The sequence below is a fragment of the Arachis hypogaea genome, chromosome 20, assembly GCF_003086295.3.
Source record: "Arachis hypogaea cultivar Tifrunner chromosome 20, arahy.Tifrunner.gnm2.J5K5, whole genome shotgun sequence".
Classification (NCBI taxonomy): Eukaryota; Viridiplantae; Streptophyta; class Magnoliopsida; order Fabales; family Fabaceae; genus Arachis; species Arachis hypogaea.
In genome coordinates this window covers 19,273,116-19,298,198 of record NC_092055.1, presented here as the reverse complement: position 1 = coordinate 19,298,198, position 25,083 = coordinate 19,273,116, and the positions used below count along the sequence as shown (strand labels likewise).

The window sequence follows — 25,083 nt, the reverse complement described above, 5'->3', positions numbered from 1 at the left end:
AATTTGTAAATAATATTACTAAATCTTTATCTTGATTTTGTTACACATAATAACAATATAATTTTTTCCTTTATTTTTTAATTTAAATTTATTTATTTTATACTTTCTACATATATTAAATATTTAAAATATTTTTTTATAATTTATTTTTTAATTATTGATATTAAATTTATAATTTTAAAAATAAAAATATAAAAATATTTTTTTAATTCAATAAAAAAAGCGGGTGAACAGGTCGTGCCGGTTGAAGATTTTGATAAAAAATGAAGACTATTTTTTTTAGAATAAAAAAAATCTAAAATAATTATCATGTACAATATACATATCCTTCCTCCTTTAAAATAAGCACAAATTTTCATTCTTCTTCGTTCAATTCTATTCTTTATAAAATAAATACTAGAATAAACAAGTAAACGGCAAGAAAAAGAAGTGTTAATTGTTGTGATGGATGTTTTTTTAGGAACCGGAGCTGCTTCGCGTTGATGCAGAGCGGATCCGGCGGCAAATGCAGGAGGTTGCCGTAACGAATTACCGGTCATTCATTTCCGCTGCGGATGCATTGATAGCAATTCGTGAGGAAGTCACCTTTATTGACAAGCATCTTGAAGCCATGGTAATTTTTATTTTTAAAATAATTTGGTTTATATTTTTCTTATTGTGTGTTATGTATTGTTCAGATTTTTCAAATGTCAGTTTTGATATCAATTAAGCTTAAATTGTAAGCATTAGCTGATTTCCTTAGTATTGCAAGCGTAGTTATGCTTTTTTGTGCGTTGAGTTGAGAATTTGTTTAGGAGTGATAAAGTCCTAATGCAATTGGCAAGTATAAGATTAAATTCATCCAATTTGATATAATATTTCTTCATGAGCCGATTGACACATATCTGATTGTTGGGATGACTTTTCCAATTTTGGGAAGGGAATAGAACTTTAGATGCATCTTGGCCAATGTTGCGGGCTACATAGGGGGTTTTTTTTTTTTGAAAACAAAGAGCTCAACACAGTACAGTGGAGCAGTCAAACATAGTTCTTTTTATGATCTTCACTAGGTTAAGTCATACTCAAAGCACATCATAATACACTTTGGTTTTTCTACAGGGATGTTCTTAACTTATTCTCAAAGAATATGAGTACCGCAGTAGAGAACTTTCAGGTAAGTTCAGTGCAGTTAAACTATTTTGCATGTGTGTAAACTGAAATTATGTATTTTTCATTTTTCATTAATTCAAATGAGCCAATGGGCTCCATATTATTCTCAGTAAGTTGGCCAATTTCATGTCATGATCAATCAAGTATTTGATTTGTTTTCAGTTGGTCTTGGATTCGCATCGGTGGGTTCCGCTCCCAGCTGTTGGCTTCCCTGCAAATACTGTTGGTGAAGAAAGTCAGGAGGATGTCACTCCACCATCTTATTTGATGGAGCATCCACCTCTTGCTGTTTTTATTAATGGTAAGTCAAGTTATTGTTTCTTGCTAAATTGGAAATTGCTGATGCTTCATCATCTGCCTATATCTACAAATTCATGTTGCAAGTTCATATCAACTGCCTCATTTGAATAAGAGTATAGGATGAAGAGTTCTAACGGGTTCAAAAAGTGTAAATCAACCTTTCTTATTACTAGTGTGAAAATACTCTACACTCTTGTAAAGCCAATCATCTTTATTCCAGTTCAATTCAGACCAACTTTACCCCAATGAATAACTTCTTGCAGAATGGATCCTCACAAAATCAACTGAATAAATTAAGGCATGTATACTGCTGATAAAATTGGACACTTGTGATATTCCACTGAAATGCTAATTTCATACTGACTGTTTAATTTTTAAAAATTTGCAATTTCTCATCAACAATTGACACAGTAGTTGGGTTAATCAAAACCAATTTCTACCAGAAGTTATTGAATGATGTAATTTCTGTTTTACAATATGGTCTATTGTTGATTGATACCACATACACTCTCTATCACTTTGTGTGTGTGTGTGAATGTGTCTATAAACTTCTGGATCAGATAAAAAATATAAATGGCAATGCATAATGGAAATATTCATGGTTGATATGTGATGTTTGTAGCAAGTTTATTAAATGTGTGCGGTTAATCTTATGATGGGATGATGTTATATGTGCTATTGTGCTTCATCACTTAGTCCTCCTCCCCTAGTCAGTCTCATTTATCCTTGGATTCATTTGCACTGCTATCTCTTTGGTGGCTGCAGGTGTATCTGCAGCAATAAATGAGCTGCGTCCATGTGCCTCAATAAGTCTAAAACATGTCGTTGTCCAAGAATTGATTAAGGGATTACGAGCTGTTTCTGATTCATTGTTGCTGTACAATACAACTTGAGTGCTCAGAGCGAACGAATCAGCACTTTTCCTCTCACTCTGTCGGGCATTTATTGAGGTGCTTTATGATTTACATCCATGAGAGTGATATTATAAAAATAATAACAAATTAACTAACCTTTGTCTCATTAAGTGGAGTATGATACAAAATTATTGTTTATAATTTGAGCTGCTAATCTGCTCTCATGCTCTTTCAATAAATTACTGTAAATATATGTTCTTGATTCCTTGAAATTTTTATTTTGATGTATAGGTTGCTTATCCTCATTCTGCAACATGTTTTGGATGATGTTACCCCGGTGGAGCAACAATTATTATGGATGCTAAGAACTTGTATGACGGAATCAGCCGCCTATTAGAGACATCCTCTGCTGCAAGAGAGCTCCCAAAACCAGTGAACAATGGCAAAGCAAAGGGTGCAGATGAGAATGGCGATGTTCTGGCAGCAGCAAAGAACGGAGGAACCCCTACCGCCAAAGAATCCGAAGCCATCAATGCTGATGAGGTGGTGATGGAGGAAGTCCCTATTCCAGAGACAGAACAAGAACACACCAATAATACTGAAAAGCCCATGAATGATAGTGTGACGTCTTAGTGATGGATATAAATGGATATAAATGTATTTCTGTTCTTCCCTTGTTTGCATTTTATTATTCTTTTGTATCTTCAAGAAAGGATGTCGCTAGCTGTAATTATATTGTTGAATTTCGTCAAATTTACATAATCTTCTAGTCCATAGAAAGCATTTGTCCTAAGAAAGAAGAGAATTTTGACAGAGATTGTTGCTTGTATTGCAGAGTGTTGTTTTCTTACCCTTAATAACATTGAAATCCCTAACCATGAAAGACACTTTTCCAGATGGGTCTCCAAGTTCCTCAAGGAACAGATGTAGGCTTGGTTTGGTAAAGCTTTTACTTTTTAAAAGTAGCTTATAAAAGCTGTCTTTTAAAAGACGGCTTTTTAAAAGCTGCAGCACTTGCGTTTGGTAAAATCAAATTAAAAATGACTTTTAATAAGCACAAGCATCACAATTGTGTTTGGTAAAACAACTTTTAAAATTTTAAAAAATTATAATAAACATGTTTATAACGAAGAATAATTTATTTTTTCAAATTCTTTAAAATTTTATATAATATTTTAAAATAAAATAATTTTAAAATAAAAAATTCATAATAAAGATAAGTATTATAAATAAACTTTTATTTTTTAACTATAAAATTTTATATAAGTATCATAAAAATTTATTTTATCCTAAACATCATCATTAAAAATACTAAATTACCTAACTCAAATTTTAGAGACTATTGGTTTTTTTTTTTCCAAAGATAATAGGTTATATTTCATTAATTATTAAAAATGAAATACAAAGATGTCCAAAAGGAGGACAACATAATAAAAGGTGGGGATTTCCCAAAAACACTACACTGAAGGTATTCATCCGACGGTGCGTGGTCGAAAAACGAAGAAAAATCTTAAAGAAGAAAGAATGATAAATCCAATTGCATGCAACTAAGAGCTTGCCTCATGGAGATGACGACCTAAACTGGGAGTTCTTTGGATTTCACGGAGCAACTTGACAGAGCTTGCTAGAATGGCAGACGGCATAGAAGTAGAACCTTCAAAAATCAACTGGTTGCGAGCTTTCCAGCAGTTCCAGCAAATGATGGCAAGCAATTGAGGATTACGGTCAGCATTCTTCAACGGGTTAAGTATCTCTGTTGATGCAGTCCACCATGTCCAAAAGTCGTTAGAACTCTGAGGGGAAAGACAGTCACGAAGATAACTCTGAGACCATACGTCTTTAATTCTAGAGCAATTGATCAGACAATGAGTGACTGTTTCCGTTGCTTCATGACAGCAGGGGCATATTGGTGATATAGATGGGATGCGGTGATGAATCTGAGCAAGCACCGGAAGTCGGTCATGGAGAGCTTTCCAGATAAATAGCTTAATTTTGTGAGGCAAGTTCAACTTCCATAGATCAATCCACGGCTTTTTCTGCTACATATAATTAGGGCAAAGCTCCAGAGGCGGATGGTAAAATAAATAGTCAATTCTGTAACCTGAAGCTGTATCATATTGCTTGGATTTGTTCAAATCCCATTGCAATTTGTCCCTACCCTGCTGAATTTTAACTGACAAAATCCTGTTTGCAACGTCTTGGGGAAATAATTCTTGAATGAGATTTTGATTCCAATTCATATCTTCAGTAATTAGATCTTTAACTCTTGGAACCAACTCAAAAATAGCCTGTCTATTTGGCATGTCAGAAATCATTAAAGGATACGGAGGAGGCAGCCAAGGATCCTCAAAGGTTCGGATATTCTCACCAGTACCCACAGCCCAATTAAGACCTTTTTCAACAATCTTTCGGCCTTCCAGTATGCTCCTCCATCCCCAAGAAAGTAAGACTCCAATTTCTGCCGTTATAGCATTACCATTGCTAAAGTATTTACCTCTTAGTATTTTGGATAAAAAGGAAGTAGGCTGTGTTATAAGTCGCCAAAACTGTTTGCCTAAAAGCGCCATATTTTGGATTCTGAGATCTTTAAATCCAAGGCCTCCTTCTTTTCGTGGGCGAGTCATAGTGTCCCAGCTAATCCAAGCCATCCGCCTTTCAGAACCCTTTTGTCCCCACCAGAACTGAGAAAGTAGAGAGTGAATTTCCGAAATTAAACCATCAGGCAACTTGAAGCAAGACAATGTATAAATAGGAATAACTTCTCCCACTGCCTTAAGCAATATGTGTCTACCACCTGACGAAAGAAGATTGCGCTTCCACCCTTGGATTCTTTTCCGAATCTTTTCTTTGATCATACTAAAAGAAGCCTTTTTCGATTTAGAGACTGTAGAAGGCAAACCAAGGTATTTATCCTGAGCCCCAATATGATTAATATTCATAGAGTTAGCCAGTAGTGTACGAGTAGTGGAGGGAGTGTTGTGGCTAAAGAATGCAGCAGATTTATTAAGATTTACCCTCTGGCCACTGATGCTTTCATAAGAATTCAATAAATGCAGGATATTTGAACATGCTTCAGGATTAGCCTTACAGAATAAGATGGAATCATCAGCAAATAGGAGGTGGTTGACCTTGGGACATCACCTATGTATCTGAAGACCCTGAATTAGTCTGTTTTGTTTTACCTTGTGTAGCAAGAAGGAGAGACCTTCTGCACAGAAAAGAAAAAGATAGGGGGATAGAGGATCTCCTTGTCAAATACCTCTATTTGGTTTGAAGAAACCATAAGGTTGTCCTTCCACAATAACAGAATAAGAAACAGTTGTCACTAATTCTCGAATCCACATGATCCACCGGGAGTCAAAACCAAACTTCTCTAATATAAACCAAAGAAAGTGCCATTCCACCCTATCATATGCCTTACTCATATCTAATTTTAGCGCCATTTCATTTTCGAGACCCCTTTTTTTGTTCTTCAAGTAATGCATACACTCGTGAGCAATTAGGATATTATCAGAGATTAATCTGCCTTTAATAAAAGCACTCTGTGTAGGGCTAATTAGTCTATTCATCATACCCTGAAGCCTATGTACAAATACTTTGGAGATAATCTTGTAAAAGACTGAAGATAGGCTTATTGGTCTTACCTGAGTCATATCTTTAGCATCAGAAATCTTGGGAATAAGATAGATCTGAGTGTGGTTAAAACCCTTCAAGATTCTGCCCCCAGAAAAGAAGCTCTTAACTGCTCGAAACACATCACCACTAAGTATGTTCCAGAAGCTTTGAAAAAATTTTGCTGTCATACCATCATCTCCTGGAGCACTTTGAGGATGAATGCTAAATGTTGCGCGTTTCACTTCCTCTATAGTCACTGGTCTTTGAAGCCTACGGTTCATGTGAGCTGTAACCTTAGGTTCAAAATCAGTAAACAGAGGTTCAGGGTTCTCATGACAAGTGGAGGAAAAGATGTCCTTGAAATAAGATTCAGCCACAGAAGCAATACCAGCATTTGAAGTAGCCACTTCACCATCACTGTCAGTTAGTTGCCAAATTCTATTCCTTCGGGTTCGATTTCTAAATTTTTGATGGAAGAAAGCTGTATTCTGATCACCAGATTTGAGCCATTTGACTCTAGACTTATCTTTCCAATAAGATTCCTCATTTTGCAATGCTTTTTCAAGTTTGTCCTCTATTTTTGAAATGATGTCGCCTCTATGAATTCCTGCTAAACGAAGTTCCTCTAATTCCGACTGTAGTAAATCAATCTCCACCTTCGAATTAGATCTGTGTTCTTGCTGCCATCTGACAATCTTATGCCGACAACACTTTATTTTTTGAGCTAGGATATACATGGCTGAACCATCAATCTGTTCATGCCAAACCTCTCTAACAATCTGCCTTATTTCATCATTGGAACACTATCTTTCTTGGAATTTGAATCGGCGTTTAGATATCTTAGTTCTCGGATTAGAGTCTAAGAGAAGAGGGGCGTGATCTGAGCCTGATTCTGACAGTCTAAGAACCGTTGCATTGGGATAGAGTTGCTGCCAATCAACTCCTACCAGGAATCAGTCCAGTCTTTCTTGTATCAACTCATCACCCCTCCGTCTATTTGACCAAGTGAATGGTCTTCCGACCATACCAATATCAATCAGGGAATTATCATCAATAAAACTATTAAAGGTTTCAATAGAAGAAGGAGATTTAGCACCCCCACCTTCTTTCTCCAATTGATTAGAAATGGCATTAAAATCCCCCATTAACACAACCTTACCATCGAACTGTTGAGTGACTGAAGTTAATTCAGCAAATTGAGCCATTCTATGTTGATCATTTGAACTGAGATAAACACCTAGAACACCATAGGGATCATTAGAACCAGCTGTCAGAACTGATGCCGCAATGAAAAATATACCATGCTGTAAAATCTGAACAGTGCAACCATCCCTCCATGCCATTGCCAAACCCCCTGATAATCCATCCGGATCCACAATAAACCATTCCTTGAAACCACAAGATCTTAGTTTTCCTTCAACTTGTCGAGATTGATTTTTTGTTTCACAGATAAAACCAACCTCGGGGGAGTAGGATTTGTAAATCCCTTTAAGATTGTGGATTGTCAGGGGTCTCCCCAAACCCCGACAATTCCACGAGAGCAGTTTCATATTTCTCTAGATGCCACTTGAAGGCTGGCACCCTCCACCGTCATAGCAATTATATGAGGGTTCTGAGTCTCTGATTTGTTGCCCATGGTGTAGAGAAAATCAGAATTGGTATTCAATGATTCCAAAGAGAAATAAGATATATAGAATGAGTGAATAAGAAAACGGAATGAATTAAAAGAGGAATGAATTGGGAGAGAAAACGAAAATTAGGGAGCTAAGTGGAAAAAAAATTAAGAAAAGAAAGTAGAAGAAGATGGAAAAGGGTTTGACGAAGAAAAAAAACAAAGAAAGGTGTAACCATGGAGGCGGCGCAGTGAAACCCTAGCAGAGCGTCGGGCGCTAGATGAGGAGTACGTACTCCCACTCATTAGCCAATAATAAATTTGTATGTAATCCAATGTTAGTACTGGGTACGTCCATTACCCATCTATATATATTGGCTCACCTTTACAAATCACAAAAAATAGGACACATATCTCAAATAAACTACTCTTACGATTATATATCTATATTTACATATGTATATACATGTTGTTATTATAATTTTGACTAATATTTATGCAAGAAAAATTTTATAATTGGTTTTCATAAACCAAGTCATCCTCAGAAAAATTTTATAATTGGTTTTCGTAAACCAAGTCATCCTCTTCACATTTCAAAGAACAGATAAAAAACAAACAAACATAATAGAACTACTGAAAAAATACAAAAATAACGCACAAAAAAATAATATAAATAGATAGAAGTTTATACTTAATATGTGATAGAGATATATTTGTATTGAAATTTGTGAAGATTAGGTTGAAAAATAAAAAATATATGAAGACTGTGTTAGAATTTGTGAAGGTTAAGATGAGAAGTTTAAAATATATGAAGATTTCAATGACAATATAATAGCGGAAAATATGTGCGGAAAAATAAATAAAATTTGATAAGCACAAGCCAGCTTTGAAAAGTTCCAGGTGCTTTCAAAAGCACCTTTAACTTTTAAAAGCCGCAAGCACAAACACTTAGACTTTTTAATTTACTAAACGCAAAATGAGGTTTAAAAGCACAAACACCTCTTAAAAAGATTTTACCAAACCCAGCCGCAATACTATTTCCAGTGCCAAAAATTCTGCCATGCAAATGGAAGAAGTATTCACCCAATCCACCAACACAAATTGACATACTCCAATAGTGTACCTCAAAGTCCTTTGCTCATAATAAGCACATAATTGTATCCTATTCCTAATCCCACTACTTTGCAACTCCCTCTCAATCCTCCTATTTACTAGCCATGCTTGTGCAAAAGAGTTAATCTTTTATTAGATATAAGTGCATTCCTTCCTCTTCAAATCCTCCACACAACAGCGAAAAACAATACTACCGAATTATACTATTTTTGTTGAAGCATTATCCTAAACCAACCGTGCACCGGCAACAAAAAACTATGTACATGTTATGTCTTAAAAAAAACAGATATTTATGTTAGCAGCATAAAATATATGATAAAATATAAAATATATATTAAATATTTGTAAAATAATATATATAAATATACAAAAATATATAGTGGCTAATTTTTTTATGGTGAAGACTTACATGCAGTTGTCTTCATATGAAGTTAATAGTTAAAAATCGTTATGATTTGACGTGTTTGACTAAATTGTTATCTAACTGTTCTCAACTATTAACTTCACTTGAAAAGTGAAAGTATGTTATGCGTTGATATGGAAGCGGAGTGTGTTATCCTATAATGTGGCGACTGAGTTTTTAAATATAGAAGAGAAATCGGATGATCTGATTTTTTTGTCATAGGAGATACAAACAAATCAGACAGTCCGATTTACTTGGAGGGAAAAAATTTGAAATCTAGAAGTACTCAAAATCGAACGGTATGATTTGAGGTTTTTTTCTTTTAATTTTGGAAACACTCAAATCGGTAGGTCCGATTTGTGGATATAAAAAAATTTCAAATAGATAATGATAAATTAGCCGGTTCGATTTGTCTGTGCATATGAACTCCTTTGCCAATTGACAGAACTCTCTTCTTCCCCTTCTTCGGCCCTCGCCTCCTCATACTCCTTGTTTTCAGAAACTACAACACTCAAGTTAAGTTTTACACTTTTTAATTTTGAAATGGGTAAAAGAATCGTATACCACCGCATTATCGGAGAGTATGGTGATAAACCACTATTTTATGGTTTATCTTGTGCTAATTTGAGTGGTTTTCATCAACTCTCTGCTCACTTATTCATATAATTTGCATGAGTTTACATTTTCCTTCCTGATTTTGTGCTATGATTGAAAACATGCTTCTTTGGCCTTAAATTTTCTATGTTTAATCATCTCTTATTACCATTCGATGCCTTGATATGTGTGTTAAGTGATTTCAGAGTTTATAAGGCAGGAATGGCTTAGAGGATGAAAAGGAAGCATGCAAAAGTGGAAGCAATACAAGAAACTGAAGGAACTGCTAAGCTGTCTAGCCTGACCTCTTGGTACTAAATTGACCATAACTTGAGCTACAAAGGTCCAAATGAGGCGGTTTCAGTTGCGTTGGAAAGTTAACATCCGGGGCTTCGCAATGATATATAATTTGTCATAGCTGCCCCAAATATAGATGACGCGCACACATGGATCACGCGCACGCATGACCTGGCAAAAATCCAATCCACGCTCACGCGTGGATGATGCTCACGCGTGACAGTGCCGCGACCTGTACGTATCAGAAATCGCTGGGAGCAATTTCTGAACTGTTTTTGACCCAGTTTTTGGTCCAGAAAACACAGATTAGAGGCTATAAAGTGGGAAAATCCATTCATTCATAAATACAACTTTCATATTCATAATTTTAGGTTTTAGATATAGTTTTCTAGAGAGAGAGGCTCTCTCCTCTCTCTTAGATTTTTAGGATTAGGATTTCTCTTAGTTTATGGTTACTTCTTCATTCTAGGTTCAATGTTCCTTTAATTTATGCTTCTCTTCTACTTTTATTCATTCTATTACTTTAGTTGCTCTATTTCACTTGCTAATTACTTATGTTGCCAAATTGGCTTATGAACTCTCCATGTTAGATTTGAATTTATGTTTAAATGCAATTTGAAGTAATTCAGATTTATGATTGCTTTCTTCTATTTATGATATAAATAATTTAGATTTTTTCTCCTTTGCTTTGGTTGAGTAATTGGTGACACTTGAGTTATCAAACTCAGCAGTTGATTGAAAATTGGAATTTGCTGATTGATTTGGATCCCTCTAAAGCTAGTCTTTCCACAGGAGTTGACTAGGACTTGAGGAATCAAATTGATTAGTCCACTTGACTTTCCTTCATTTAGTAAGGGTTAACTAAGTGGGAGCAATAAACAATTCTCATCACACTTGATAAGAATAACTAGGATGGGATTTCCAGTTCTTATACCTTGCACTGGTGTTCATGATAATTAAGTTACTTTCTTGCCAATTTATTTTCCTGTTCCCTATTTCAAAAACCCAAAATTATACCCTTTTTCATAACCAATAATAAATCATACTTCCCTGCAATTCCTTGAGAGACGACCCGAGGTTTAAATACTTTGGTTATAAATTTTATTGGGTTTTGTTACTTGTGACAACCAACTTTTGTACGAAAGGATTCTTTGTTGGTTTAGAAACTATACTTACAACGTGATTATTTTTTATAAAATTCTTTACTGGCAAAAATCTATTCGTCAAAATGGCGCCGTTGCAGGGAAATTGCAAACGTGTGCCTTATTATTGGTTATTGTAAATATTTGCTTTTTTGTTTCTTTGTTAGTGTTTCTAGTTTTAGGAGTTTATTTTCATTAATTTTTATTAATTTTTATTTTCTTTAGCTACTATGAATTCTCACCCCTCTGGTTTCAAGTTTGGTTCCAATGTTGTTGTAAGGAATGGAAACTATAATGAAAATAGGCATCAAGGTTGGAAGAATCAAAGATGGGAGGAGCCACAAGGATTTGATCAACCCTCTTGGCAACAACCTCCTCCAATGCACTATAACCAACAACCATTATATGATGCATACCAATACAATAGTTAAGGTGGACCTTTTCGTGACAACCAGTCCCCACCAAATTACTATGGTCAAGATCCATTCCGAGGTGCGTACCAAGATGATAGATATGTTGGACCCCCTTGTAGTTACCAACAAGCCCTATCATATGCCTATGAACCACCTTCTCAACATAACTTTGAACCACCATACTCACAAGCCCCTTACCACCAAACACCCCCATATGACCCTAACCATTATCCACCATATCAACCACCCTATGAGCCATATGAGCCATACATAAATCCACCCCAATTTCAACCCAATTACTCCCATGAACCACTACCTCCATATACACCACATCCATATCCATCAATCCAAGAGCCTTATGGTCCTACTTATGATATCCAAGCAGAACAAGAGTCAAGGGATCGTCTCAAGGAAATAGTGGATCAATTTCAAGCAACCTTGCGTCAATTGGACCGAGCGGTAAACCGAATAGCACCTGAAGCTTTCATGGCTAAAGAATCTCAACTTGGGAACAAGGAATTGAAGTGTGCTATGCAACAAGTGGAAAAGATGGAGAGTGATGAACCACCACATTCTTATTATGATGAACCACCCTCTTATCATGAACCTTTTCTCCCAAGTAATGAGCCCTCATATCCACCTCAACCTTCAATGCATGACACTCTTGGTGTTCTTCTTCAAGGGCAAAGAGAGATGGAACGGGGAGTACTAGAATTTGCGACTGCCTTAACCGAGGTAGTAAATCAATTAGCTTTCCAACATCTGAGCACTCAAAGTACCCCCATGGCTACATGTGGAGAATCAAAAGAAGAGCGTAGCATGAAGGAGACACTAGAAACTCCGGTGGACAATGAAGAACATGGCTTTGTATTGGAACAAGTGGAGGAAGCCATAATAGTTGCAGAGGAAGAAGTAGTTGAAGATTTAGGAGATGCTGAACCTCCATGGGAATCTAGAATTGTAGAGTACTCCTCCAATAAGATTGAAATTGATGTCAAGAAGGCCAGTGCACAACCTCCATGGCATATTCCTTATGAAGACTTGGATGGGATAGATTAAGAAGTAAGTTCTCTTGGTGATGAGGATCATGCATCAAGTCCTCCTAGTGATAAATCTACATCCGCAAATGAACTCCTTGAATATGAAGACTCTTCTCTGATCGAGTCTAAGAATGATGTGGAAGCGGAAATTCTTAGAAAAGGGCAGACGGGAGTTGAGTACGCTTTGTCAAGAACATTGGAGACTTCTCCACCTAGGTTGCCATCTACTCCTTCATTTGAGTGGATAAGGCTTGTCTCTATCCGCCTTACCATTCCACCTAAATATGGTATTCTTGAAATGGATGGCCAACTTAGGAGACTTTGTGGCATTAAGCGTAAGAGAAGGATGTTTAGTGGTTGGAGTTGCAAATCAAGGCTCATCAAGGTTGATACTTCAAGAGATAGATGTAAGGGCTCAACTGGTGATAATTTGGTTAGATATAAAAGAAGAGTTTGGTACTCCGTAGAGAATTCAGAGTGCTTGCCACCCGGATGGAATCATCATGATCAACTTGAAGACGGGTATTGAATCAAGATTTGGGATCCCGGCATACAAGAAGATCAACTTTGGGAGGTCAAAGCTTGTGAAGAACTCCATCGAGGCTTGGGAAATTTACATGGAATAGACAAAGCTTATTGGAAGTCCAAGCATTGGTGGCAGTTTCAAGATGAGTTCAAGTACAAGCCGCCATGACAAGAAGCTCACCAAATGTCCAACTTAAGGACTTTAACTAAAAGTTCTAGGTGGGAGACAACCCACCATGGTATGGTCATTCCTTTTCAATCTTAGTTTTATTTTGTTTTGTTTTATTCTTAGTTTTATTTTATTCTATTTTTCTTAATGACTCTTTCCATAATCTCTGCATATAGTTTGTATATGCATTTTGCATTCTGCATACTGTATAAAAAAAATGCACGCGACGCGCAAGCGTCGCTAATGCGTCCGTGTCATATGTGCATTCGAAACAAAGAAGAAAAGAAGCAGAGAGTCACGCGGGAGCGTGGCTGGAGGCGTGCCTTAGGCACAAACACGCCCACGCGAACGCGTCCCTGACGCATCCGCGTCACTTGAAAAATCAGCCTCCCACGCGTGCGTGTCACTCACGCGCACGCGTGACCCTGTATAATCGACGTAAAAAGGTGTATGGCAGAGAGTTATGATGGAGTGGGGCTGGAATGGTGCTGGAAGCACAAGCCCTATCACGCGTACACGTCCCCCACGCGTACGCGTCATTTTTCAAAGTAAGGCCATTCACCCTAAATTTTGGCAATATGCGTATAAAACAGAGAGTTGTGCGTGCGCGAGGCTGCACTCGCGCCAATAGCACAAATCAGGTCACGCGTGCGCGTCACCCACGCAAACACGTCACTTGAAAATAGCACCAACCACGCAAACGCGTGCTCCACGCGTCCGCGTCGCATGCGACGCACAGTTTAATTAGATCTGCGCCAAAATTCTTATCTTTTCTTCCCCAATCCTAAATATCTTTCTATTATCATTCTTCCTTCTTTCTTCTTTATTCTTTCTCACCTTCTTATTCTTTCTTCTTCTTTTCTTACATCCTTCTTCTTCATCTCTTTAACCTCTCATCCTTATTCTCTTTCATTCTCTCTTCTTTATTACATTTGCATACTTTCATTCATTACATTTTCATCTTGTGCATATTTTTATTTTCTTTTCTAAATTTATTATTTTTTCATTGGTGTTAAATTTTTTTTTTCAACTGTTGTATCTTTTCTGGTATTATTTTGGTGCTTAGTGACTTGTTTTACACTGTTGGATAATATTATTTATCTGTCACTGCCAATCTTTTATGTTACTTGTATCCCTTTTGCATTGACATGAATTTATATTTTCTTGCATTACCCACACTCTCTTTCCCATTGTTGCAATTTTTTGCACTCTTGATTTGCCATGTGCTTCTACTATTTTCTCACTTGCATGTTGTAGCTACCATGTAATTGAGACCCTCGTTATTTGGCATTAACCCACCCATACTTTATTTATTTTTTTATCTTTATTTCTGGGTTACTTTTGTTCCCTTTTTCTTTCAGGATGGCCACCTGGAAGACGTCTACATGGGGAGACAGACAAGTCCATCTCCACAATCTTTGGAGAAAAGCATCAGTTGTAGCAGCCCGTCCACCTGCACCTCTTAGCATGCACCGAGGACGGTGCAATCTTTAAGTGTGGGGAGGTCGATACCGATCTCCATGGGTTAGTTATTTTCTTCTCAACACCAATATTTTATTTTCTTTGTTAATTCATTGTTGCATTTGCATGTTTGATTACATGTTTACTTGATTTTGTGCATATTCTACCAACTACTTGGTTGAAGTAATATTTTCTTTTTCAAGAAACTTTTTAGAGTATTTCACTAATTTAAATTAAAATTTTTATTGAACTTGTTTGAAGAAATATTATACTGGAACATGGTTTAGAGCTCGAACATACAAAACCAGTGAGATTTTTTAGCCTATTTGATTGGTTGCATCTTATCAATCAATATTTTATTTTTTTGGTGTGTGTTCTCTCTAAAATTGTGATCTTTGTCTTGCTTAATTCTATATTTCTATTGTTTGATGTATGCATGCACTTATATGATTGAGGCCTTTGTTTCACTGAACTTACATACCCATATGGCCTTACCCTTTCATTATCCTTTGCAAACCAATTTTGAGCCTATTATACCCCTTTGTTCTTTACTTTAGCACATCATTAACTCTAAGCGAAAAATAATAATGTCCTTAATTTGAATCCTTGGTTAGCTTAGACTAGTGAGAGTGTTCATGATTTAAGTGTGGGGAAAAGTGGGTTTGGAAACATTTGGTTTAAGAATTGGGTATTATATATCTTTATGAAAATGTGAAAGAAATGTTTAGGACATGTTCATGCATTCAATAATTTAATTATATGCATTGAGAAAAAATATTATAATAATAATAACAATAAAAAGAAAAAAAATAAATAAATAAAGGAGAAAAATAAAAGAAAAAGAGCAAATAATAAAAGAGGACAAAATGCCCCAAAATAAATGGTGATAGCAATGCATATGTACTGTACTCGAAATTAGGATGCATGAATATGTGGAAAACATGGTTAATGGATAGTTAGATGTTGTATTGTGATTACATGGATTGTCTTAAGTTAGGTGGGAAAAGTTTAAGTTAATTAAGGATTCAGATTTTAGTCCACTTGACCAAATACAATCCTACCTTGACCCTAACCCCATTACAACCCTCAAAAGACCTCTTGATATGTGTATTTGTGCATTAAAATTTTGTTAATTGTTAGAAGAAGAGCAAGTCTTTGAAAGCAAGATTAGTAGAGATTTGAGAGAATCGAACCTTAAACACCTGAGCGATTAGAGTGCATACACTTCCAGTGAGGGTTCGATGCTCGACTCTTTGTTGCCAGCTTTCACGAGCTATTTTCTTTTGCAAGTTTACTTATACTTTATTTTGTGATTTGAATTAGTGAAATTCAGTTCATATTTGTTCTTAAAAGATTTGTTTACTTTTAACCAAGTAGGTAGAAGTCTTTTTGCATTTAGTTGCATTCATATAGATAGGTTGCATTTCATAAGTTTTACCATTCCTCTTCACTCTTATAGTTTCTCTTGAGCTTAGCATGAGGACATGCTAATGTTTAAGTGTGAAGAGGTTGATAAACCACTATTTTATGGTTTATCTTGTACTAATTTGAATGGTTTTCATCAACTCTCTGCTCACTTATTCATATAATTTGCATGAGTTTACATTTTTCTTCCTGATTTTGTGCTATGATTGAAAACATGCTTCTTTGGCATTAAATTTGCTATGTTTAATCATCTCTTATTACCATTCGATGCCTTAATATGTGTGTTAAGTGATTTCAGAGTTTATAGGGCAGGAATGGCTTAGAGGATGAAAAGGAAGCATGCAAAAGTGGAAGGAATACAAGAAACTGAAGGAACTGCTAAGCTGTATAGCCTGACCTCTTGGTACTAAATCGACCATAACTTGAGTTACAAATATCCAAACGAGGCAGTTCTAGTTGCGTTGGAAAGCTAACATCCGGGGCTTCGCAACTATATATAATTTGCAATAGCTGCTCCGAGGATAGGTGACGCGCACGCATGGATCACACGCACGCGTGACCTGGCAAAAATCCAATACACGCTCACGCATGGACGACGCTCACGCGTGACAGTGCCGCGACCTGTACGTATCAGAAATCACTGGGAGCAATTTCTGGGCTGTTTTTGACCCAGTTTTCAGCCCAGAAAACATAGATTAGAGGCTATAAAGTGGGGGAATCCATTCATTCATAAATACAACGTTCATATTCATAATTTTAGGTTTTAGATATAGTTTTCTAGAGAGAGAGAGGCTCTCTCCTCTCTCTTAGGTTTTTTAGGATTAGGATTTCTCTTAGTTTATGGTTACTTCTTCATTCCAGGTTCAATGTTCCTTTAATTTATGCTTCTCTTCTACTTTTATTCATTCTATTACTTTAGTTGCTCTATTTCACTTGCTAATTACTTATGTTGCCAAATTGGCTTATGGACTCTCCATGTTAGATTTGAATTTATGTTTAAATGCAATTTGAGGTAATTTAGATTTATGATTGCTTTCTTCTATTTATGATATAAATAATTTAGATTTTTCCCCCTTTGCTTTGGTTGAGTAATTGGTGACACTTGAGTTATCAAACTCAGTAGTTGATTGAGAATTGGAATTTGCTTTTTGATTTGGATCCCTCTAAAGTTAGTCTTTCCACAGGAGTTGACTAGGACTTGAGGAATCAAATTGATTAGCCCACTTGACTTTCCTTTATTTAGTAAGGGTTAACTAAGTGGGAGCAATAAACAATTCTCATCACACCTGATAAGGATAACTAGGATGGAATTTTCAGTTCTTATACCTTGCACTGATGTTCATGATAATTAAGTTACTTTCTTGCCAATTTATTTTCCTGTTCCCTATTTCAAAAACCCAAAATTATACCCTTTTCCATAACCAATAATAAATCATACTTCCCTGCAATTCCTTGAGAGATGACCCGAGGTTTAAACACTTCGGTTATAAATTTTATTAGGTTTTGTTACTTGTGACAACCAAACTTTTGTACGAAAGGATTCTTTGTTGGTTTACAAACTATACTTACAACGTGATTTTTTTTTTATAAAATTCTTTACTGGCAAAAATCTGTTCGTCATATGGTGCTTAACGCTGTTGTAATGTCAGAAAAAAACAAATCGAACAGTCTAATTTGATGGGAGAGTAATCGGACGGTCTGATTTAAGTATACAAATCGAACTGTCCAATTTGTGCCTAGTTCCACATGTCGGCATGCAGACCGCCTCACTCTTCCTTGCTTTAACTCTCTCTCTCTCTCTCTCTCTCTCTCTATATATATATATATATATATATATATATATATATATATATATATATTCACAGTCTTCACAATGTCAAGAAAACTCAAAATTAAAGATGTTGATTGTCCTACTCTTTACATTGTTAATTATCTCAGCCATTTTAATTAAGTAAGTTATTATTTTTAATTTTTTTGATTTAGCAAAATTTATTAGTGATAATGTTAGAGATTAATATTGTTTATAATGATTAAATGATAGTTAACATATTGTAGTTTGAAATGTATTATTGGATTTAGTTAGTGAATGTTGTTAATGTAGGTTTATATGTAACATCCTACCACACAGAGCATTACACTTAGGATGTAACACAGAGGTGGTGAGGTGCTACGACCTTTAAAATTAAAATACATACATATAATATCAGAAAGAATATAATAAACTAGGAGCCTTGAAAAATGGGTAAAACAAAATCGCGAAATAAAAAGCGCAACGCTCTAGAAACGGAATAACTTGTGTGTGAAGAAAACTATATCTATCAAACATAAAATAATAAAAGTAGGAATAGAGAGTCAAAGATACAAAATAACAAACTCCTAACTCAGCCTGCGAAGTCAAGGCTGGCCGGAGAATACTTACACACACACACACACATACATACATATATATATATATACACACACACACACAAATGTACATAAACAAAATCCTGTCTCTCCATAAACATTTAAGTGGATAAAAAAAAACAAGTTATGTGGAGAATAAGCTAAGTACATATATACATACATCACTGTACAACAAAATAGCCCAGTAACCACTTCACTTCAGGAGCCCAGACGCCTAATGAGACACCTCTCGACTTGCATATGAAAAACAACAACATAGTATGCAATAAGAACCGGAGGTTCTCAATATGGTAAAGGTGCCACACACATAATATATAAGGTCCTGGGAATGCCAGAGGCAATCCTAGAATGCCGACACTCAGATTATAGAGCTTAAAGTATTAAACAGAAGACATAAAAGGTGGTTTTCTAAGAGTATCTAAGCCTAACTTAACTTAACCTTAAATCTAAGTCCCATACTACCATTCCTCTATATCTCCATCTCCGTCAGCATTTCACAGATAGATAAACAGATAAAGGTAAGCACACAAAGGTTACAAGTATTGCAGGTAACAAGTATACATTTAGCATGGTAAATACACTTAGGCACACCCAGTTAACGCACAAGCAAGTAATTCAAGTAGTATGCATATGATGCATGCTGTCCTATGGCTGATGAGGCTCATCTGTCGGTTATCCAGCCAACCCGATAAGTCCGAAAACCTTAGACTGTCCCTCAACGCGCATCCCCAAGAGTCTATGCATAGCTTTTTCTCAAATAATCAATATTGCTCAATGGGGGTTAATATTCTTGGGAATTTATACGTGTCCGGTCACCCTTACATTGTAGGGTCAACAGAGTATCGAGTTTTCAACCTGGTACACGTGGTGGCAAGCCACGACACTTTATCCAGGGAACCTCGTATCTCAGATCATTTAATCATTCAAGCCAAGTTTCATACATAATCATTCATTTAATTATCAAGCCAAGTATCATTCATAATCATCCATAACATTTCATAATCAATTCATCATTTTCTTTTTGGCTTTACTTCACCTACAAGTTATCCACATTTCCTAGCTTCATCTGACCGTCAGGCTTAACACCACTATTTATCACTAAAGGAATGAAAATAGAGGTTTAGAAGTTTGAAATAGGTTTTAAAACTTCAAAAATCATGTTTGCTGGAACAGGGGCCACGTGTGCGCATGGGATTGTGAAACTGTAGCTCGCACGCGCGTCCCTTTATCATGCGTACGCGTGGACATGCTTGCTAACCCCTTATGCGTGCGCATGGGATCAGTCGCGTACGCATCGTTAAAATTCCATGCCATGCGTACGCGTGGGTGACGCGTACGCGTGGGAGTACGTGTTTTTAAAATAAACAGATTCAATAACAAAGCTGTAGAATTGTAACAAAAACCAATTTTGAGTTCCAATCTTCCAACACCCATAACTTCTTCGATTTAGAATACTTTTCATCTGTTCTTCGAACAACATAAACTTCATAAACCCAATTTTCATTTTAAAATAAGTTGGAAGAAAATTGAGGGTCCGAAAGCCAAGTTACACCTCGCTGAAGTTCGGTCCAAAACCAAGATTTTATAAACTTTCAAAACCTCCTCTTCATTCAAACCAAAACCCATGAGATCAACACAACAACCTACACTTACTACACAAAGTGTCCTCCATTCTCAATGCAATAACCATACAAAGGTCATACTTTAACCCATCAATAATTACATACACATATACCCAATCCTGCAACTAAAACCATAGCTCACAAGATACATAATGACATTCTCAATTCAACAATTATAATTTGTCTAACCATCAATCAATCCTCAGCTCCATACCAATCCATTTATAACAGCAAGATGCTAAACAACAACACACACATACATTCCAACCTATTCTATGGTCATCTAGCCTAAGTTTTCACAGAACATTATATATTAAATGCAAGAAATCTAAACCATACCTTGGCTGATTCCCACGTAACGATCAAGGCAATTTTAATTAAAACCAAGACAGCCCCTCAAAAGCTCAATAAACTCTAGGCTCAGCTTCCTCCAAGTTCCAATATTCACAATTTCAAGCTCCAATTATTTATTCTCAGCCTAATACATATTTATAACACATATATAGCCAATTTAATTCCAAAAACATAAATTCAACAAATTAAATAGGATTTATATTAACCTCACCTTACCCAAGCTTCACATTAGTAAGAGTGAATGTTTTCCTCAAGCTAATCGGATCCTAAAATATCAAAGAACAAAGAAATTCAATACCTCCACTCAAATTTCCAAAAATTGGGGAAAAAGAGGCTGAGAACAAAGAATGAGTTACCTATGAAATTGTTCTGATAGAAACGTAGAGCTCGACGCGGTGGTCGCGTTGTCGCAAACAGTGCGGCGATCGGAGCTCGGACGGAGGAGCTACGGCGTTCGGGAGTTGACGCAGGGGTTTCGGCGTTCCTCTCTTCTCCCTGGTGCGCTGCTGCTTCTGTTACGTTAATGAAGGAAATGAGCTTTTAAGCTCATTTAAATGCTGAGCCGGTTGGGCCCACGGCCCGGTTTGGATCCGGTTCAAGCGGTTCGACCCATTCGATCTAATTTTGGACCGATTTCTTCGAAATTAGTGTCAAAATTCTCGTTTCGATGAGCTCTGTCCTAATTGAATATTATTTTCGCATTTCTAATCTTCTTTATTAAACTAATTTATTGACTAATTATCTGCTAATTTAACGGGGTTTACATTATATATTAGAAAATATATTTTAAGTGTATTTAGTAATAATCATTAGAAGGTTTAATTACTCATTGGTCCTATAATTTCACTAAATTTTTAATTAGGTCTCTATACTTTTTTTTTCTTTCAATTGGGTCCTTATACTGTAATTTTGTAATTAAGTCATTCCTAGTGTAAAAAATATTAGAGTTAACTGAATATTTCTTCGCAAATTAAAGGTATTTATAATTAAAAACTTAATTAAATCTTTGACCGCATGTATTTTGGTAAAAATATTATGTTAATTTTAACATTTTTAACATGAAAAGGATGTAATTATGAAATTAAAAGTAGTGTAGGGATCCAATTAAAAGGAAAAAATGTATAAAGATCTAATTAAAAATTTGATAAAACTATAAAGACTAATAGAGTAATTAAACTTTATTAAAATTATATTTATATATATTTAAATTTTATTAATTATTATTAGATACTAAATTATTGTTGCAGAATTTCTGCAATATAGATTTAGCATATTTTGAGTAAGTAATAAAAATTAAATATTTTTAAATTTTTGAATATTATTGATTAAGTAATTTATATGTTAGCTGTGCATAATGCAATAATTGAATTTAGTGAAAATTAATTAGTTAATTAATTTATTAACAATAAATTTAGTATTAATTTAAAAAATTACTTATTATTATTAATAAATTTAGATATTATTTAAAATTTTTGAATATATTATTTAATAAATTATATTAATAAGTAAATAATTATTTAATGAATAAATAAATTATTATTAATAATATTGGAGTTATTAAAAATGAGATACTGTTTAAAATGTTTGGATATATAATTAGTTAGTTATTCTAAATCATTAATTATTATTATTATTAGCCTTGTATTATGTGCCATGTATTGAATAGAATAGAATAGAAGAGAAGAGAAGTAATATGATATTAGTGTTATTAAAATTATAATTTTATTTTATTATTTAGATAATGAATTGTAGTTTGTTAAATATAATTAAATTATATTAATGATAACAAATAATTCTGTTTTTAAAGTTATAAATGGTGATAAAATAATTAAATATAAATTAATTAAAAAAAATTTAATTATTCAATGTGTTTAGATAATTTTGTTTGATGTACTATTTGACTATATTTTATAGAGTTTACGAATGTTGACGTGTAACCACTTACTGTTGTCGATCCTTACAATCCTATTGTGGAGGAGTATTTACGGAAAATTGGTTTTTATCACATTTCTCATATTGGAATAATTCAATGTCAATTGACAATGGTAAACACTCAAATCGAGAAGTGGTTCCTGACACACATACATTTCACCTTCCGGTTGATGAGTGTGCTATGACATTAGAAGATGTGGCTGTTATTCTTAGTCTTCCGACAAATGATCTTCAAGTGATAGAGTGACCATGAGTAGGCACAATGTCTTAGAGGCTAAATGTTTGCACTAATTTAGGATTGCACCTAAGAAAACAGATTATAGAGGAAGCTTCATAAGGTTGACGTGGCTTCGGAACCTGAAGGATCATTTAGATTTGATTGATGAAAATTGTATTCAAAGGTACGTGAAGTACCACATCATGTTATTATTTTGAACAATCTTATTTGGAGACATGTTTGGGGCAGCGACGCACTAAAATTTTTTGTCTTTGTTCCGCAGCTTCGTAAGATCAGAGAATTTAGTTGGGGATCGGCATGCCTAGCACACTTGTATAGAGCATTATATAGGACATCTCGTTTAGCAAAAGTGTCAGTAGACTATCGATTTTCTTACATTCGAAACGAGATGCCCTACATAGTGCTCTATACAAGTGTGCTAGACATGTTAATCCACACCTAAATTCTCTGGTCCTAGCAAAGTCGCAAAACAAACACAAAAATTTTCAGTGCACCGATGCCCTAGACATGTCTCTAAAGTCTAAACAAGATTATCCCAAATAATAATATGATGTGACACTTCATAGACCTCTAAATGCTATTTACATCAATCAAATCTAAATGATCCTTTAGGTTCCGAAGCCACGTCAATTTTATGAAGCTTCATCTGTAATCTGTCTTCTTAGGTGCAATTCCAAATTGGTGTAAATATTCAACCTCTAAGACATTGTGACCACTCATTGTTACTCTATCACTCGAAGATTATTTGTTGGAAGGTTAAGAATAACAACCACATCTTCTAATGTCACAACACACTCATCAATCGGAAAGTAAAATGTATGTTTATCAGGAACTACCTCTTGATTAGAGTGTTTATTATTGTTAACTGACAATAGATTATTTAAATATGGAAAACGTGAACAAAATCAGTCTCTTATAAATACTCATCCACAATAGAATTGTACAGATCCAACGACAGTAGATGATTACATTTAACATTCATAAATCCTACAAAACATAGTCAAATATTACATCAAAATTATCAATAAACATTGAATAATTAAAATTTTTATTAATTAATTTGTATTTAATTATTTTATCATAATTTATAATCTTAAAAACATAATTATTTATTATTATTAATATTACTTATTTATATTTAACAAACAATCATTAATTATTCAAACAATAAAATAAAATTATAATTATAATAATAACACTAATATTGTATTACTTTTATTCTATCTATTCACACACATACATAACATATAACACAAGATTAATACAGCTAATATTATTATAATAATAATTAATGACTCAAAATAACTAACTAGTTATATATAATTATTATTAATAATAAATAATTTATTAAATAATAAATAATTTATTAAATAATATATCTAAAAATGTTAAGCAGTATCTAAATTTATTAATAATAATAAATAATTTTAAAATTAATATTACATTTAGTGTTAATAAATTAATTAATTTACACTAAATTCAATTATTACATTATTGCATTACGTACAACTAACATATAAACTACTTGACTAATATTATTCAAAAATTAAAAAATTTAATGACAATAAATATATTAATTAAAGATCCAATAATAATTAATAAATTATTAAAATTTAAAAATATTTAATTTTTATTACTTACTTAAAATATGCTAAATTTATTTTACAGATATTCTTCAATAATAATTTAGTTTCTAACAATAATTAATAAAATTTAAATATAATAATAATAATAATAATAATAATAATAATAATAATAATAATAATAATAATAATAATAATAATTAGAGTACTGCTAGGAAGTCAATAGTCTAAGTGTACAATGTGTACAATGGACTAAATTTCTGGCCCAATATGAATAAAAAATTGAAATTACCCAGATTTACCCTAGTGGATAGGTGATGTTTAGTTTTGAAAATAACCACCCCTCATAATTAGGAATCCTAATTTTCCCTCTATTCCCCTTTCTTCCGTTACCGTCATGTTAGAAGACAAACCCTTCATATTTTGTTTTGAACATCCCACTGTCTCCCCCATTGGAACTCTGATAAGCGCTGAGCATCCTTCACCGCGAGCATCCGTCATGTGTCTCCCGCCCAGCAGAGTCCACCGGCTCTCTCTTCGTCATAGGTGTACGACACGCAGGCGGTTCAACCCAAGCTCCGCCGTGCCTGAACAACCGGGGTCATCCACCATCGGTGCAGTACGGAGCACAAAGGCTAAGCCTTCGTCAGCGTCATTTCACACTAGCAACTCCCAGCCATTGGAGGCACCACCAGACCCGGCTTTCTACCTGCCATTCAACTCTTATTTCGGTGCATGCAGTACCAACTGAAGGCTGCGCGTAAGTTTTCTGTTGACGCAGGTTAGTGAAAAGTATCTTGTTTTTTTTTCTGGTCATTTTAATTTTTTCTTGTTAT

The 25,083-nt window shown here is 34.6% G+C and overlaps 1 protein-coding gene across 3 annotated transcripts; it reads left to right on the top strand.

Annotated features, from left to right (window-relative positions):
• The first annotated feature begins 245 nt into the window (after positions 1-245).
• Positions 246-3,118, top strand: LOC140182866 (conserved oligomeric Golgi complex subunit 8-like). Of its 3 annotated transcripts, XM_072230498.1 has the most exons (5): positions 246-613; positions 1,099-1,153; positions 1,312-1,450; positions 2,215-2,399; positions 2,595-3,118. In XM_072230498.1, exons 2-4 carry the CDS (start codon positions 1,127-1,129, stop codon positions 2,340-2,342), a joined length of 294 nt encoding a protein of 97 aa, XP_072086599.1. In that variant the 5' UTR covers positions 246-613; positions 1,099-1,126; the 3' UTR covers positions 2,343-2,399; positions 2,595-3,118. The 3 variants fall into 3 exon arrangements, with proteins under 3 accessions (XP_072086599.1, XP_072086598.1, XP_072086597.1); XM_072230496.1 differs by lacking the exon at positions 1,099-1,153 and having other exon boundaries at positions 348-613; XM_072230497.1 differs by lacking the exons at positions 1,099-1,153; positions 2,215-2,399 and having other exon boundaries at positions 287-613.
• The last annotated feature ends 21,965 nt before the right edge of the window (positions 3,119-25,083 follow it).

Excerpts from the sequence above, each read along its gene's own strand:
- LOC140182866 (XM_072230496.1), top strand. The coding sequence starts at position 506 with ATGCAGGAGGTTGCCGTAACGAATTACCGGTCATTCATTTCCGCTGCG. Across the intron at positions 614-1,311 it reads ACAAGCATCTTGAAGCCATG|TTGGTCTTGGATTCGCATCG; the intron begins GTAATTTTTATT and ends ATTTGTTTTCAG. Across the intron at positions 1,451-2,214 it reads TCTTGCTGTTTTTATTAATG|GTGTATCTGCAGCAATAAAT; the intron begins GTAAGTCAAGTT and ends TGGTGGCTGCAG.